The following is an 18,394-nucleotide window of genomic DNA, read 5'->3' as shown; positions in this document are numbered from 1 at the left end:
TTTTCTATTTGTATTTTTTAAATGTGGAATTAACAGCCGGGCTTGGTTGTAAATTCATCTTTATTTTGTTGGTTTTGGTGTCATTCTTACATTTGGCCAAAATAAAAATGATGCCTACATTTTATTTCCATTTTGCATTTTGGCATGTAAAATTGAGGAGCTCTTGGGTTGAGTATAGATCTATATTAATGAATACAAGCATATTATGTAAATGACCAAAGGCAAATCAAAACACTGAGTTAAGCATGACGTAACACCATTAGTGTGCTTCTAACCTGATTACTTAATACACAACCTCTTCATGAAAAACACACTGACATGCTCAACAACAGCTATGTGTGGTAAAACATACATGTTCTGTAAAACATTATAAATGGTGTGAGTGAAATATGTTACAGAGACAAGGGGCTTTAAAAAAGTACCTGTGTGTTCAAGGTAATGCACTGTTACCACATCCATATTCTTTTTTTTTTTTTTTTTATTCTTTTTTTTTTCATGACATGTTACATAGTAGGGCTGGGAGTCTAGTGAAGAAATCATATATTATTGTTATTTTCATCTTTTGACATAAGTCATTTGCCCTAATGTATTTATTTAGAGCAATTATTTCAAACAAACAGCAATTTTGTGAAGTGGATTTTAAATGTCTGAAGTAAAAAATACAGTAAAATCTAGTTTAAAAAAACTCTAGGCATATTTTCCACACCTTTTTCCTACATAAACACAGGTAAACCCTTCTTTTTAAATGTTAAAACATTTGAAATTATGTGAAACGTGGACTTTCATGAAGAACTCGTAACTTATTTAAAATTATTTTATTTTTTACTGAGAAGCTATGGTGTAAAAAAAAAAGGTGTAAACGAATGGTTGGTTTTAAATTGCAGGTAAAACATTTTATTAATATTATTATATTTTCCCAGCCCTATTACATATGTAATGCCTTTTTTTATTTTTTATGAATATTCATTCAGCATAGGAGTGAAACATTGATATCAATAACCAATAGTAAGAATTAAAAAGGCACAACTAACTAGCAGACCAAAGAATCATTTCTGAGAAAAGAAAATCATATTGCTCAGACAGCAGGAGTAGCGACAGCTGTAGTGATAGAAGGACTCATGTCAGAAGATACGCGACACACTGGTCTTCCTGTTCCTCCACAGTTCATCATACCACACGCTTACTTGGAGTTCAGTGAGAAAATGGATGTTCAGCTTTCACATGTGGCAGTTGATACCCTGGAGGTTTCAAAGGAGGAAAAGGGGAGGATGGATGCTAGAATAACAGGCCTGGATCTCTCCCTTTCCCATGCTGGCTCTTTTTCTTCCCGTCTCCAGTTTGGTCTTTCCTTCAGCAGCTGCAGCCATCACTGCTAGACACAGGTCTGTCGTCTCTGAGTTTAATCTGGTCAGGGAAGTCATACGTCTCCACCGTCTCCTGAAAGTTCAGTTCATTCAGATTTAGTTTTTTTTCAACAACGAAACCCAGCCAGTTAAATACATTCCAAAAAAATGAAGGTTCTTTTTTTGGTATTGATGGTTCCTTCCATGAAGAAACTTTACCATTCATGTGAACTTTCCATTGAACAAAAGGTTTTTATAGTGGAAGAAGGTTCTTTAGATTATTACAATGTTTCAGACGAAGAAAAAAAAAAACATTTTTTTTTATTTTTTTTTTTAAGAACTTAACTTAAGAGGTTCTAAATTGGCTCTTTTGTGGCATCACTTCAAAAAAAAAAGAAAAACCTTTTTGGAACCTTTCTTTATTTTTAAAAGTTTAGAATGTTTTCATTCCACAAAAGGTTCTCAAGAGTAGACAAGTTTATCTAGATTTTTAAAGTCTCATATGATGCAATTTCAAGTTTTCCTTCCTCTTTGGAGTGTTACAAGCTGTTCGTGAATAGATAAGATCCCTAAAGCTGCAAAGACTAAAGTCTTAAACCCAAAGAGATATTCTTTATAAAAGTTAAGACTCCTCCACACCCCCCAAAAACGCCTCGTTTAAACACGTCCCCACATGTCTACGTCACTGTGTCGGAAGATTTGCATAACGCCGCCCAAATGTTCACACAAAGAAAGAAGGCGTAACTGTTATTCTCACTGATGCTGCCGGCGCATTGCTGTGGAAACACTGTGTTTCGTTGTGAAAGTGAAGATACTTAGTTTGGTCTATCAAAACAGAAATAGAAATCAGTGGTTAAGTTGTATCTACAACACTGTTCCAGAACAGTTCAACCCTAATATTCAGATATGTGCAGCACATTTTATGGAGAACTGTTTCATGATCTTGTGAGAGTAGTCTATAATCTGGTGGCTGTTTCTATAAACTGGGGCAATTCCAACTTTGCAAGGACAGTCTGGTGCTTCTGACTCACGGTATGTAAGTACGTTTACATATTTAAAGGATTTACCACTGATGATTCAAACGTGAGTTTTGAGCCGAGTAGCTCTTGTTTTTTATGTGTCGTTTCTCTGATCACAAATGCAGACATGGTTTTATGCTTACACAGCACAATACGCAATGTAAAAACATAAAAAGACAGTATAATTCATTATAATCAGTAACGTCACACGTTTGAGGTAAAGAAAGAAAAGAAAGGAGGGCATAGAGGTGAAACGATAATGTACACTATGTGTGAACTGCATAAACACATTTCATTACAACAAATACACATCATAATGTTCTTTTAAGCAACATCATATGACCCTTCTTTTTCTTCAAACTGAGAAAAAAATTGTTAACAAAGGTTCTTTGGGGAAACAAAAATTGTTCTTCTATGGCATCGTTTACTCACCCATGCCATTCGAAATCTGTGTGACTTTCTTTTTTACATAAAAAAAAAAAAAAGAAATTTTGCGGAATGTTCATGTGACATTTTTCCATACAAAGAAAGGACAACTGACATAAAAATGATTCATAATACTTATTTTCATATTATTAATATTATCATATATTATTAATACTACACTGTTCAATTTTTTTGAAGTCATAAAATGTCTTTGCATGAAAAAATACCAATATCTGAGTCTAATATTCTGAATCTCTAACATCACAGACTTCAAAACCATTTCATACACCATATCTGAATATTCACAAATAAGATTTTTGTAAAAAACTTCATACCTATCCGACTGATTGGATCAGATTGGAGAAGTTGTACAAACTACTTGTTTTGTACTGAAAAGAGCAGCATGAACATTCTGCTAAATCTTTCCTTTTGTGTTCTATAGTAGGAATGTATAGGATTGGGGAGTAAATTGTTTTAAGACACCATTTTCCTCTTTTTTTTGATGAACTATCTTTTCAACAAGGCAGTGAATGGCAGGTTATTTTTCATCTGATATCAAACAGTATCTAAAGGCCATCGTATTTCTGAAATCGATCTGTATTCACAGCTTCCTGTACCTGTTTGAGAGCATTGCGAGCGATAGTTTGGAAGGCCTGGTCCACGTTAATGGCTTCTTTGGCACTGGTCTCGAAATAAGGGATGTTGTTCTTACTCTGACACCACGCTTGGGCTCGCTTTGTCGTTACCTGCACACAATAAAGAGGATCCGGGGATGAAACCATGAATTATAACACGGCTCGTATTATTTTATTAAGTCACTTGATGTGCTCTTGACCAACAATGTTCCCAGTTCAAATTCTGGCTTTTTGCCTATTTATGAAATCATTGGCCAATTAGTGTCCCTCACATCGACTACCATTCAAATTATGGGTGTCACATGATCCTTCAGAAATCATTCTAACATGCTGATTTGCCGCTCGACAAACATTTATTATTATTATTATTATCAATGCTAAAAACAGTTGTGCTCTTTTTTTTTTGGAAACCCTTATGCTTTTTAAAGGATTCTTTGGTAAAGGCTGGGCATCATTTTGAAAGAAGTTACTGACCCCCAACTTTTGAATGGTAGTGCACATCTCACTATAGTATATCAGCCACTGAAAACACACTCGTTCTGTGAATTTTAACCCTTTAAAACCCTGTTGTTCCAGTCTGCACACCCACCTGCCGGTTCTCCAGGTCGATTTTGTTGCCCAGCACAACAAAGGGGAAGTTCTCCGGGTCACGAGGACTGGCCTGAATGAGAAACTCGTCCCTCCAGCTGTCCATAGTCTTGAATGAAGTTGGCGCTGTGACGTCGTACACCAGCACGCAGCAGTCCGCCCCCCTGTAAAACGCCACACCCAGAGACTGAAAGCGCTCCTGTCCCGCCGTGTCCCAGATCTGAAAGAAGAAAATGCAGTTCTTTACTGTAAATGACAATGCTTTGCTCAACAATACTTTCATTTTTGCCATTATATTGTTTATTATTGGGATAGACTAGCAACAGTTGTTAGAATACAGAAATAATAACTTTTATTTTTCAGGAACAGTTTCCCAAGAACTGCTTGTCTGGGCATGTAGGATCTACACGACATGAATCAAACTAAATGTGACTTATTTATTTCACACGATCAGCAGAAGAACACTCCAGAGGCTTCATATTTGGGAGATGACGGTGTTGCTTATTATGCAGTGTTTCATCGTGTCACATGACCAGAGATGATTACTGCGTGAGGAATTGTTGACAAAATAATGGTTGTTAAGGAAATGACAGCGTCATCTTCACATCACACTGGCCTCTTATTCAATTCGCAATTCATTTAATTGATAAATCACTGCTTCTATAGGCATATATAAGAGTGAATCTGAAAAAGAATTATTAGGCCTATATTAAAGTTAATATTAGGCCTTTTAGCTTCAAAATCAAAAGGAATAATTTTTTTTGTTTTCAAAGATTGCAATTGGCATACAAATTTCCATCAATTATTGGCTTGCACATTTTTTTCTCTATTATTTTTCATATTTTCTATAAAGCTGCTTTAAACCATACAAATTAAACTACACAAGTAAAATGAAAAATAATAATAAAAATCATGCAAAACATCAGCATTTTTAATTATTATTGTTTTTTTCATTATATATATATATATATATATATATATATATATATATATATATATATATATATATATATAATGAATAATGAATAGTGAATAATGAATATAATAAAGAAATTATATATATATAATTTATAATAATATATATTTTCATGTTTTTTAAGTCTCTATTGCTCACCGAGGCTGCATTTATTCGATCATGAATATAGTACAAACAGTAATATTGTGAGGTATTATTAAAATTAGTAAAAATAATTTCTACTTTAATATATTTAAAATGCCATTCATTCCTGTGATATAAAGCTGAATGTTCAGCATCATTCCTCCAGTCTTCAGTGTCAAATGATCCTTCAGAAATCATTCTAATATGCTGATTTGCTGCTCAAGAAATATTTCTGATTGTTATCAATGTTGCTAACAGTTGTGCTGCTTCATATTTCTGTGGAAACTTTGATAAATGTGATTTTTTTCAGGATTCTTCGATGAATCGAAAGTTCAAAAGAACAGTGTTTCTTTGAAATGCTATTAAAAAATGCATCTTTGCTGAATAAAAGTATTAATTTCTTAACCTCAAATTCCTTTGACCCCAATCTTTAGAGCGCTAGTATAAGTGGAATGCACTCCAGTTGAATACACATGAATGCAAACCTGCATGGTGACCAGTCTGTCGTCCACCATCACCTCCTTAGTCAGGAAGTCGGCTCCGATTGTGGCCTTGTACTGATTGCTGAACTTATTATTCACATACTGGTTCATCAGAGAGGTCTTCCCAACTCTGTCAAAGACAAACAGGACAAATGCATTCATCAGGCAATGTAGCTTCAACTGATAGCATCATCTTTGAGCTTTAAGTCTTGATTACATTCTTCACAGATAGTGTGTGATTGACCATCAGGACCGAGCAAATTCCAACCGCACCTATGCATGACGGGAAGTCAGGGGAATTCCTTGAGTCATGTCAAGCCAGTTATGTTTACATATGTACAGCTGCCTTAAATATGCATGACAGAGGACAATGTGTCGCTGCTTCAATACGATTATACTACAAACACTTACCCAGAATCCCCTAGGATGATCACTTTGAGCAGCACCTTCTTACGAGAGGACATGATGTGGAGAAGAAAGCTGTGAAGCGGAGACGGATATTAGACAGCAGCAGAACAAGCTTTATTAACAGAGACTAATGCTACACAGGTAAACTCACAGTGGAAAATCTGAAACTGTTTTCTAATGCACTATTTCAGACATGTTATTATTGACTTTAAATGACAGTGAATTTGTATATTTTGCATTTTCATTGTAATTTGATAGCGCGAGAGATACATATATAGATATAGAGAATGAATTAGTGTGAGCCATGTGACGTCACAGCCGTGGAAACATGCAGTTACATTGTAACAAATGCTTTACTGAAACGAATTTCAGACAGAAGCGAAAGCCACACTGCGTTAGAAAGCCACTAAGTCTTTGTTCTGTGTGAGCAAGTACTTTGTCCTGGCAAGGACAGAGCTTTTGTGCCATGGTGATACAGAACTACACGTATAATCCACATTATGAAACTAATAAGTCCAAAAACATCAAAGAGCAGACGGCTCTAAAATACTGTGATATTCTATAACGTTACGCCAAAAACAGCTTGACAGATTTTGTGAGAAAAACAAACAATTTACCTTCACCTCTTCGCGCTTACCGTCGCGGCTGTTTAGATATTCGCTTCGCGTCTGAAACTTCCACAATATTCACCCAGTGTTTGTTATTATCCAGATGCACATCAGATGTTGTGGAGGATTATGTCGTTCTTCCCAGCAGAACAGAACATGACTGTAGAGTCACAAGGGACTGACGCAAAATATCGATGTTCGAATCACGAGCGCATTGGGTTTCAGCCGGTTCTATTGAGTGATTCATTCGAACCGATTCGCAAGGAGATTAAACTCGGTCTACGGTCTAGAGAGACTTTAGGAAGAGAGAGAAAAAACAGTTAGGTGGGTGGCATGGTAAAGTGTTCACACAACACAACAAGCAATAATATTTGACTGAAATGTACTGTGCTACAAAATTCCACATAAATTCTTAGAACCCCTTTGAGCAATAAATGAATCAGTTATTGAACCGTTTGAATTCAAATGAGCCGATTCACTAAAATGACTCGGACTTACAGCTCAGTCGGAAAAGCCGTCCCTCTCCAAGATGGCGAGGAGGAGGAAATGAGTTTATGCGGTATTCTACATTTTATTTCTAATATTGCTTTTGGATAAAACATACCAAACACGCCCACCCCCCCTCCCCCCAAATAAAATAAATACAAATAAATAAATAAAAAGCGATTATATATAAAAACAGCTTTTCCAGCCACATTCATGTTCTGCATAGCCAATATGGGTTTGCATGCACGACTTTGAATTAAATAATTAAACAAGTGAACTTAATGTGATTATAAAACTTTTTATACACCTCAAACTTATCTGAAAGCGCATTTATGACAAGTTTAATAGGGAAAAACAGGACAAGGAGAGGCTCTTCCTGCCTTAGGGTCCTCGTCCCTCCCATGTCATGTGATTTGCACATTTTGATCATTTGTGTCTACATTCTGACTCATTCACACTTCCTCAATACTTCACCAAGCCTACTTCCCTAACTCGTATCTTTTTCATCAACGATATAATTTTACACGGATTCGACGCATTTCAAACCTTTCGTTTTTTCTTCTTCTCGTAACCCCATAATAATTACTGATATCCTGATGCTACTGTGAAACTGAAGGACACCTGTGAAATATTGTAGGGGTCCTGATGTTGGAAAGGGGCGTGGACAGGAGGCCATGACACGCTATGATTGACATATCTTTAAACCAATGAGCTGAAAATAAACTCTAACGTCATCAATACAATAGCCAATCAAATTATTGTGTAGCCGACTCCGGATCCGTCTTTGACAGCCTACTGTAAGGGCGCAGAAAAGCGAAACCTGAAAACATGTCGGTCTTCTCGTGACTATAGGTTGTATTTTCCGTATTTCCAGCATGACAGTGAGCGTTATAACCCTCTGATTGTGTGATTCTGTAGAAGGCTCCACACATCGCATTACGGTGAGGTATGTAGCCTGTTTTGCTCATGTTTATATCGTTTCTCCTGTAACCTTGTTCTGCTGAGCATCACACCCTGCAGCGCTGATGTCTGTCGCGAAATATTCAATATAGCTGCAAATCAAATATTATATTAGTCAATTTATTTTTGCACGAATGGGCAATTTGTGCAGATTTTTAGTTTTAATGGCTATGCAAATAGTTTATATATATATATATATATATATATATATATATATATATATATATATATATATACACGCGTGTGTGTGTGTCTGTGTGTACGTATTTTATATATATGTATATATATATATATATATATATATATATATATATATATATATATATATATGTGTGTGTGTGTGTGTGTGTGTGTGTGTGTGTGTGTGTGTGTGTGTATACACACACACACACACACACACACATTTCACGTTCACAAATTATTTTACAAGTGAAGAATCAGAAAAATGTTAATTATATATTAAATACATTTGTTAAATAAATTATATAAATATATACATTTAAATACATGTAAATATTTTCAAAATGTACTGTATGAGTGTGTATTTATATATATATATATATATATATATGCACTTAATAAATATTTACAGAACACACACATATATTATGTAAACAAAAACTTGCTGTGAAAAATTGTGAAATATGTATGTATGTCTATAGATTAATGCTTTACACCCATCTCTTTCCTAGATGGAGACTCTGATCCCCATCATTAACAGACTGCAGGAGGTTTTCCTCACAGTCGGAGCCGAGATCATCCAGCTTCCTCAGATCGTAGTCGTGGGCTCACAGGTGGGTCTTAAAAACACAAAGCTGTGGATTTGAGTCTATGTGTTAGAATGGAAACCGTCATTACATCAGGCGTCATCTTTGTTTTGTGATAATAAATCATCAGCGTCATGAAGTAGGCCTACATGTAAACACGGTTCCAGTATCAGAATCAGAATGTGCTTTATTGTCAAATATTTACACATATGATGAATTTGTTTTCATGACAGAAGCTCCACAGTGCAACATAATGACAGTGACTGAACAAAAAACACATAATAAAAGAATTAAAAAATAAAAATAAGTAGGTAAGGAATGGCAATATACAAATTGACAATTGTAGGCAGGTATATTACAATAAGCACTATAGGTATATTATGTGCAAAAATGTAAGTGTACACTAAGTATGTGTGTTAGATAAATAAGTGTATGTGTATATAAATATAAATAGTGTAATAGACCAGTAGAAACTGTTCCTGTGTCTGTTCGTTCTGGTGCTCAGTGCTCTGTAGCGTCGACCACATTGCAACAGTTCAAAGAGGGAGTGTGCTGGATGTGAGGGGTCCAGAGTGATTTTACCAGCCTTTTTGAACACTCTGGATAAGTACAGTTCTTGAATAGAAGGGAGAGTTGTACCGATGATTCGCTCAGCAGTCCGGACTACCCTCTGTAGTCTTCTGAGGTCAGATTTAGGAGCAGAGCTGAACCAGACAGTTACTGAAGTGCAGAGGATGGATTCAATGATTGTTGAGTAGAACTGTTTCCCAGTATGTTCCCTTTGAAGTCAAGCATGTGCTCTGTTGGTCTCTTCAAATGAATCCACAGAGCAGTGGAAAGAGTTCAGTGTTGGAGAGTTTGGTTGGACGAGACTTTCTTCCCCGAGGTTCAGGAATAGTGACTCGGCGTCCTCTAGTGCTGCAGCTGGTGAACGTGCCTCCGCTGGAGGAGAGGCGCAGACAACACAGTGGTAACAGCTCGCAAGTGACTCTCTTTGACCCTCTTCTCTCTCTCTTTTCATTTTTCTCACATATATCTTAACTAGTACTGAGCCCCGAATGTTCCTTTTAACATCCGCTCTCTGACAATGTTGACGTGTTCTGATTGATAGCGTTTCCTCCTAACGCTCTCTCTGCTGTCCTCTCTGTGCTTTCTCAGGCAATGGAGATAAACACAACAGCCAGAATAATTATCCAGGTCTCCGTTTTCAACATGAACGTTATCGCTCCATTTCATTCTTCCGGCATGCTCACATCCCACAGCTCTTCCTCCGTCTTCTGTTTTGCAAATGCCATTCTTTATAACCGAGATAATTTTTCCATCTGCCATGCTTTCACTTCTGGTGATTTTCCTGCACTTGGAGACTAGAGCAAATGCATGTTTTGGCTTCACTCTCTCAGTTTTGTACTTAATGTATGTGTCCACTGCATTGTTTCTGGTTGAACATTGATTTCACATTTCATTCACGTCACTTCTCTTTGCCTGTAAAAATATTTTATTTCCGTTGAGGTCTTTTGTGAGAATAGGGTTTCTGCTGAATCTTCTGCTGGGCTGAGTGTCATAAATATTGATTTGTTGTTGTCTTGTGTTCTTCTCTCTCGATCTTCTAAAGGTATCAAAGCAGAAGAATGGGGCACCTTCCTTCACTGCAAAAACCAGGTAATTCAAGGAGTTCTTGTTGAAGAAATAGCTCATTCAGAGTACGTCACAGCTGTTTTATGAGCCTCCACTCTATTGAGTTGCGCTTTTCTCTTTGCTCAGATTTTCACAGATTTCTGTGAAATCCGGAAAGAGATCGAGGAGGAAACAGATCGAAGTACCAATAATAAGGTGCAGTGGAAGCACTTCATAGTTTGACATCCTCTTGTGGTTCCTGTTTTAATTGATCTGTTTTTCCTCCCTAGGGCATCAGTCCAGAGCCCATTAACCTGAAGATATACTCCCCTAACGTTCTCAGTCTGACGTTAGTTGACTTGCCTGGCATCACTAAGGTACCAGCTATGACTGGACATGTTCATTTACCATGTAATGCAAACAAACCCATTTCCTAAAGGATAAAAAGCAGAAGTGTTTTATGTTACCTATTGAAATTAAATGCTGTCCATTTAAACATGTTATTTTAGTACTATAAAGTCTATAAAAGAACAATTATAGTCTATTAGTCAGATCCAGTTTCTAGTTCTTTCTAAATTCAAATCAGAGCTGAAACACACAGGATCCACTCCTAACTACTGGTCGACCGATGTGTATTTATTGACAGGTGATGCCGATATCTTGGCAAGCAGGGGGGCCGATACAAACCGATATAAAGCCGATATAATTTTTTAAATAATGAATATTTGAGAAATTTGAATTCATTTCACAATGGATTAAAAAATAAATGTGTAAAAGAAACATACTTATACTTTAGATGACAGTATTTTTTTATAAAAATAGAATTAAAGGAAAGTAAATACTGTAACCAACAGGGCACTCAGTATTCTGGGAAGTTTGTGTGCATTGGGAATCATAATTTTCAAATAAAGCCAGGATAACCCTCATTTTACTTACAGCACACAGTGAAAATGACATGAATATGATTGTGGGCAAATGCATAAAGTGCAGCATAATTTGAAAACACGAGTTTAAAGTTTAAAGCATTCAATTCACACGGACAGACCGTCACACAAAGAACATGCGATCATGCTGGATACGTATTTGCTTAATGCTGGCGGCAAACAGAAAGTATTACAACGATTGCTTTTCTATTACTAGTAGGCCTAATATAAAAGCAAACGTTGTAATACTTTCTGTATACATTAATTCCTTTGTTTATCCATTCTGTCTGTTTATTATACAGACTTCTATCTGTGTTAGACAGAACTTTTAACGATGACGTCAAACATGAGAGAGAGAGAGTGTGAGCACTGTTGTGTTGTCAAAATAAAAGTCCCGCCTCGAACACATCAGCCAAGCCGAAAAACTTTTCAGCTGATGCTGATATTTGAAAAATGGCAAATATCGCCCGATATATCGGCCATGGTGATATATCGGTTGGCCACTAATCCTAACTCGAAGTGAGTAATGATTTATAATGTGGAGACTGGCCAATTATTTCAAATATATTCTAGCATTCATTGTATTATTAACTTCTGAATTATGTATCACTACTTCCATTATTTATCTCTATAACTAAAAAATAATGTTTTGTTGTCATTTTATTATGAGCTAGTATTACATAATTATCTTTGGGACACAAAAGGAGATATTTGATAGATATCCTGTTGGGTAAATTTAATACAGTAGCAAAAAAGGTCTGTTGTCTTTTAGCAAAGAGCACACACAGAAGTCACTTTCAAACAAAGCATCTTTCTATTGTTCAACAGTGAATTTGTGTGAGGAACTTAAACCTGTTGTGAAATCTTTTGAGCTCATGCTGAGTTATTAGATTCCTATTGAGATGACAGGATTTTACACACAAAAGACAAACAATGTGTCCGCACTTTGAATATAATTGGAAATCCAATGCTTTTAGGGCTGCAAGAACAATTTTTAACAGTAAAGAAAACAATTGACAGCAATTTCTTTTCAATTGATTGCATCTGCCCATCTGCTGGTCGTGTCAGTTTATAGAAGTGAATAACATGTTTCAATGGACATGGACATTGCTGTATGGTTTGTTAGGATTAGAAAATACTTGGACAAGATACAACTATTTGCAAATCTGGAATCTGGAAAAATAATTTAAAAATAATTAAAAAAATTCAATAAATCAAAATATTGAGAAAATGGCATTTAAAGTGGTCCAAATTAAGTTCAAACAAATTATTTACCAAAAATTAAGTTTTGATATATTTATGAGAGGAAATTAACAAAATATCTTCATGGATCATGAACTTTCCTTAATATCCTAATGATTTTTTGCATTAAAGAAAAATCGATCATTTTGACCCATACAATGTTCTTTTTTTTTTTTGTCTATTGCAAAAAATATACCCCAGCGACCTAAGACTGGTTTTGTGCTCTAGGGTCACATACATGTGTGCTATTTAAAGCATTTGAGATGTGTTTTCATCAGTGCATAACTTACATTTCACAATTGTATCCTTATCTGTAAATGTTAAAAAGTCATGCTATTATTTCCATTTAGCATAAAGGCTAGTCCTAAAAGCTAGCAAATCTCTGTAAACTTCACTGATTAAACCTCTGTATATGTGTTCAAGCAGACAGAGCACTCAATACAGCCAAGAATATATATATATATATATATATATATATATATATATATATATATATATATATATAGTTACAAGTAGGTGTAGTGCTAAACAAAAGACTAAAGAGCTAGCAGAGGATGGTGATCAAAATGAGGAGTTTACTGGAAGATGAAGGAGAATACAGACAATATACTACACAATAGGTTAAGTTACAAATACATTCACTACACTATAACAGCATTAACATAGACATTCACATTCACATTCAGTATAAATTCAGAAGTGTTAATACAATCACGGACCAGGAGGAACTGAACAGACCAGGTATTTAAACACACAGGTGATGAGGGAACTGGAGACAGGCGGGGAATAATCAACTAACCAAAACAAGAAAAGGAAGGTGACCAAATAAGGGAACAAAAGTTCATTAACATAACAATATATATATATATATATATATATATATATATATATATATATATTGGTAACATTTTTTTTAAAGAAATGGTCCAAAAGCATATATTTATTTAACTATATAACTGTATTTTCACCAATATATATATATATATATATTGAGCCATTTATTTTGATAATATAATATAAAAATCTAAATATCTCTATAGATTTCGCCCTATATACTGTATTTCAATCCAAAAAAATAAAAGAAAAACTTCATGAACATTTAAGTAAAATCCAGCAAGGAAAATGCTTTACAATGTTTCAAAAAATGTAAATATAAAAATGCAATATTAAAATTTGAATATACAAATTAAATGCTATTAACATAACATTATTTTGGGCACAAAGATAAGTAACACTTTATTTTGCGGTGTCTTTCTTACACAGGTTACATGTACTTACTATTAAAAAATACAAAAAATACAGGAGCGCAATAATTCTGATTTAATACATTTTGTTAAAGACATTAAATATAGGTTTAAAAATGTTATTTGTTTTTCAGGTCTAGCCTTATGAAAACCAGAAATAAAAGTGTCACTTTATTTGCACATAATGTAAAGCACAGCCTACATAGATGCATTTGTTTTCAGAGTCTTCAAGTTGCACATTGTCTGGAAGACAACTTTGGGCAGGATGTGGAATTGCATTTTTAATAATGGGTTAAAATTATTTTTTATTACATATTAATAATTAGTTATATTATCTGGATATTTTACAACCACTTGCAGCTCTAATTGCTTCGTTCTCCCGCTCATTCTTTGTCACGTGATCTGTTTTGAGTAGGTCCCTGTTGGTGACCAGCCTGAAGATATCGAGACTCAAGTCCAGGAGATGATTCTGTCCTACATCTCCAACCCCAACTCCCTCATCCTGTGCGTCTCGCCTGCGAACTCTGACCTCGCCACATCGGATGCCCTTAAACTGGCACGAGAGGTGGACCCAGATGGTGAGGACATGCAGGGAACATCCAGATGTGGTTATTACACTGAGCAGCTCGGTGGGAAGGGGGTGTATTCACTGTCTGTGTGCGCTCAGGTCGCAGGACGCTGCTGGTGGTGAGTAAGCTGGATCTGATGGATGCGGGGACAGACGCTCTGGAGGTGCTGCTGGGCCGGATCATACCCGTCAGACTGGGCATCATCGGTGTGGTTAACAGGTCAGCCACCATATTACCTCTTAACCATATCTGGACTTTAAATTAGGGCCGGGACTTTAACGCGTTAATTGAGATTAATTAATTACACAAAAAATAACGCGTTAACTAAGATTAATTAATTACAGAAAAAAAATTCCCGCATTTTTAATAACTTATTTTTGCACCGCGGAACGTTTCTCACTTTATGAGTTTCGGCGGACCGATTATACTGGAGCACCAACTAGCGTTCGCACATCACTGCGGCACATCGAGCCTCAAGTATCACCTCAACGCAAAACATATAGCAGCTAGCGTGGACTTTACACTTTATGTTGAACTATGTATTATTTTGTTGGTGCAACTGGCAGTTTATGTTGAACTCTTTATCGTTTTGGCCAAGGTTATTGAGAGTTGGACTTAGTATGTTATGGCCTCTGAAGCAACAGAGAGATGTTTTCTAATAGTCAGTGTTTCCAATGTTCTGAATGTAATTGACAGTATTGTGTTTTACTTAAAAAAAAAACACTTTACAGAAGGTTCCAGCTCCTATAAGCTTCCTGAATTTCTGAAATGTACTATTTCTAAATTGTTTCTAAATATGCTATTGCTACACTTCATGGAAAAAAATTGCACTGGTCTGCTAGACTTGGTTGAACAAAAATAAACGATATTTTGTTGCTTAAGCTTATGTATTCAGTCATTATTCAATGGTATACTATAAGTCCATGTGAAAAAAAATTACTTCTCACTGTTCTCAGGTCAAATATATATATGCGATTAAAATGCGATTAATTTCGATTAATTAATTACAAAGCTCTAATTAATTAGATTTTTTTTTTTAATCGAGTCCCGGCCCTACTTTAAATACAATTCAAGATCCAAAATTCAATCTCTGAAGCAACTGACTGATATCTTAGTTGTTATTCACCGATAATCTTCCCTTGTAGAGGGTCCTATGCTTGAAAACACGGACAGAAATACACTTGTAATCAAGTCATAAAAATTGAATTATCTTTATAATCCGTAATATCACAGAATTAGTTAAAGTTTGGATGAATTAATAAAAAGTAGGTCATTACACTTCAGTCAAATTGCGATATGGGCTAGTAAATGTAAATATTAAGCAGCATTTAAATATGAATCATTCATGTTCTGCATGTCTCTGTGTGTGTGAATGGTGTAATAAAGCATGCGTAATGCTTCTCACTAAATAAGGACATAAATACATGAAAAACAGCTCCAGAACTTCTATCATCATATCATATACAAGCACAAATATAAAGGTATTCACAGCAACCCGTCAAAATAAAAGTTTGGTTTAACTTGAAGACATTACTGTTGTTTAGTAGAACATAAGTAAAACTATTTTCTACTAAGTAATACTATTGCATCTTTAGTTTATTATGTAATAATTGCACAATTCTTGTACTAGTGCATTTCTTCTACTAACTTTGTTTGCCAAACAAAAATATTTAGTTAAATATTTAGTTTTTTTTTAGCCAGCAATTTTTTTCAGCAAATTTTCATATCAATTATCTTTTGTCTTTAAATTGTAATTTTAATGCTGTGAAAGTGCATATGGAGAACTCCACATATCATAACTGTGAATTAAATATTCTCAAGGAATTTGAGTTGCAGTTTTTTTAGTCCACAGTATTTAAATTAATTTATGCTGTTTAATATGATTTTAATGTGTAAATAAATTTAATATAATGTGTATAGAAAATTCAGATACAGAAACACTATTGTTCAAAATTATTTGCTGCAATGATATATATATTCATATTTGCTAGTATTTAATATTTATTTAATTAATTTAATAAATAATCTCATTCTTTTATTGGTGAAAATAATTTTAGCCACCACTGTGTAAATATTTACAATTTAAAAGTTGTCTCTTACAAAATTAACTCTTTTTTTTTTCTGTCGCTTAAAATGTACCTTTCTTCCCCAAAAAAAAAAAAAAATCCCAATTAACTTTGACTGTACTGTGTTTTTGTGGTTTCTGTGCAAAAACCATAGACGCCTCTAGTACTTCTAGCAGCATGGGTGGTCATTTCACCTCAGAAATACCCCAATTTGGACCTGCAGCAACGTATTTCATATTTCGCAAAAGTGCAGTCTGTTTTTCCTCACAAGGCCGAGTAGATCATTAAAGAACTTAATTGCATATGAAGTCCTAGAGACAGAGCAGCAGAAACAGCCTGATAAGCTTAAGGGTCAGCGAGAGGGCGGAAAATGACCATCACAACATGCACATGAAACCTTGAATAATATTTTAAGTATTATGCACCTAAGGGGAAAAAATAAAGTGCTAGACAAGTGCAGCACACAGCCCTTTAGACTGCATTAGAAACATAATCAACCATGTGAAAAAGCATTGCAACATTTCAACAGTGTAATTTTCTTGCAATTCGAGTTCCTCTATCACAAGCCCAAAGCAGCAGTGACTGTTATCCTCTCCTGCACCGTCTATTCATGCTCCAGCACCCAAGGGTACCATGTCTTCCCGCTATCAGCTACCAGAGAGCCGAGTTTGAGATAAATCATTGGTTTATTCAGCTTTGGCTTTAGCATGTCCTTCAGGGCCTGTACGAATACAGGAGGCAATTTAGTTGTGGAGAAGAACTGCAGTGACACTTTTCATTTCTCGACTCTCGTTAAGTTAATCAGACGTAGCTGCGGGCCGTCGTCTCTTCACTGTTATCCTACACTGTCTTTGAGGAGTCAAACAGGAAAGCACTTGAGGATTTCCTAAGAGAGTGTTTATGGAAAGCAAGCACTGGCGACAAATAAAAGAAGCGTTCGGTTCAGTATATTGGTCAGTCATTTTAGTTTTATCTGCAGTGTTTGCTAAGGGAAGCATTAGTTGCTCATTCTTGAGGTCAGAGGTTCAAACTAATACCTGATCTTAAATATTAAACTTAAGCATTCATTTAGACCAGCGGCGTTTGTGCATGATTTACTGGTGGATAAAACACGCAGACATTGGTGTAGAAACCCTGCAAAAAGCAAATACACCAAACGCGCTGAAACACTGTAGCAAGCACCTAGCACAGCCCTAGCAACCATTCGCAACATGTTTTCTTTAGAAAATGTTAGAATCTATGTTTTATTTCATATTTAGCATGTGAGGATTTGTTAGCCAAAACAAAGGTAGAAACTTGTGTTTTCCAGTAGTGGGCAGTATACTAACAATTTTCAGTTTAGCTCTGTCCTATACGAATGCACTGCAGATTAAATGATAAATTATCTGTGACCATAATGAAAGAGAAGGAGACAATTTTGTCAAAGTCAAGCTCTTTTGTCACAGACCAATGCATGCCTAATGATTTCAGCAATCTCTATATTTAAAGTCAACATGAAATCAATAGCAACTAGATTTTCTGTCTTACTGAGCCTTTCTTGGTCTTATTATGAATCACTTTTCTTTCTTTTTTTTTAAAGGAAAGAAAACTTCTCTAAAATGACCTGTTTTCAATCCCTCCAACCACCTTTCATATAGACAGCCTTTAAAACGCTGTGATCAAGAAGGTTTGTTTTCTTAAAATGAATTTAATACTTTTATAATAATAATAATAGTAATAATTCATTACATTTAGATAGCGGTTTTCTGGATGCTCAGAGCACTTTACATGAAAGGGGGAGGAATCTCCTCAACCACCACCAGTTATTATTCAGCAAGGATGCTTTCAAATATATATTAAAGATATTCAAAATGGTATAAAATGTCAATTTAAATTTGAAATTTTGCTTTTAACTTTATTCGTCAAAAAAAAAAGA

At 35.2% G+C, this 18,394-nt stretch overlaps 2 protein-coding genes across 7 annotated transcripts in view; one reads left to right on the top strand and one right to left on the bottom strand.

Moving 5' to 3' along the window:
- Window positions 1–44: 44 nt before the first annotated feature.
- LOC113107436 (ras-related protein rab7-like) lies at window positions 45–6,811 on the bottom strand. Of its 3 annotated transcripts, none has more exons than XM_026269940.1 (6): window positions 6,618–6,811; window positions 6,004–6,072; window positions 5,596–5,722; window positions 4,013–4,231; window positions 3,406–3,534; window positions 45–1,437 (listed from the first exon to the last, which is right to left on the bottom strand). In XM_026269940.1, exons 2-6 carry the CDS (start codon window positions 6,054–6,056, stop codon window positions 1,351–1,353), a joined length of 615 nt encoding a protein of 204 aa, XP_026125725.1. In that variant the 5' UTR covers window positions 6,057–6,072; window positions 6,618–6,811; the 3' UTR covers window positions 45–1,350. The 3 variants fall into 3 exon arrangements, with proteins under 3 accessions (XP_026125725.1, XP_026125726.1, XP_026125727.1); XM_026269941.1 differs by having other exon boundaries at window positions 6,638–6,794; XM_026269942.1 differs by having other exon boundaries at window positions 6,624–6,792.
- LOC113107435 (dynamin-1-like protein) overlaps window positions 6,004–18,394 on the top strand; it is a 26,873-nt gene continuing 14,482 nt past the window's right edge. Inside the window, exons 1-9 of one of the 4 annotated variants that reach the window (XM_026269937.1) lie at window positions 6,004–6,141; window positions 8,747–8,848; window positions 9,650–9,791; window positions 9,980–10,018; window positions 10,434–10,480; window positions 10,583–10,651; window positions 10,726–10,812; window positions 14,260–14,422; window positions 14,512–14,632. In XM_026269937.1, the coding sequence (XP_026125722.1) occupies window positions 8,747–8,848; window positions 9,650–9,791; window positions 9,980–10,018; window positions 10,434–10,480; window positions 10,583–10,651; window positions 10,726–10,812; window positions 14,260–14,422; window positions 14,512–14,632 (770 nt within the window). In that variant the 5' untranslated portion in view covers window positions 6,004–6,141. Of the gene's footprint in view, window positions 6,142–7,859; window positions 8,041–8,746; window positions 8,849–9,649; window positions 9,792–9,979; window positions 10,019–10,433; window positions 10,481–10,582; window positions 10,652–10,725; window positions 10,813–14,259; window positions 14,423–14,511; window positions 14,633–18,394 lie in introns of those variants that run through there. The other 3 variants (XM_026269938.1, XM_026269936.1, XM_026269939.1) reach the window with 3 other exon arrangements.

Source organism: Carassius auratus, chromosome 8, assembly GCF_003368295.1.
Source record: "Carassius auratus strain Wakin chromosome 8, ASM336829v1, whole genome shotgun sequence".
NCBI lineage: Eukaryota > Metazoa > Chordata > Actinopteri > Cypriniformes > Cyprinidae > Carassius > Carassius auratus.
Note: the sequence above shows the minus strand (reverse complement) of the source record. Positions and strands in the feature narration are given on the sequence as shown.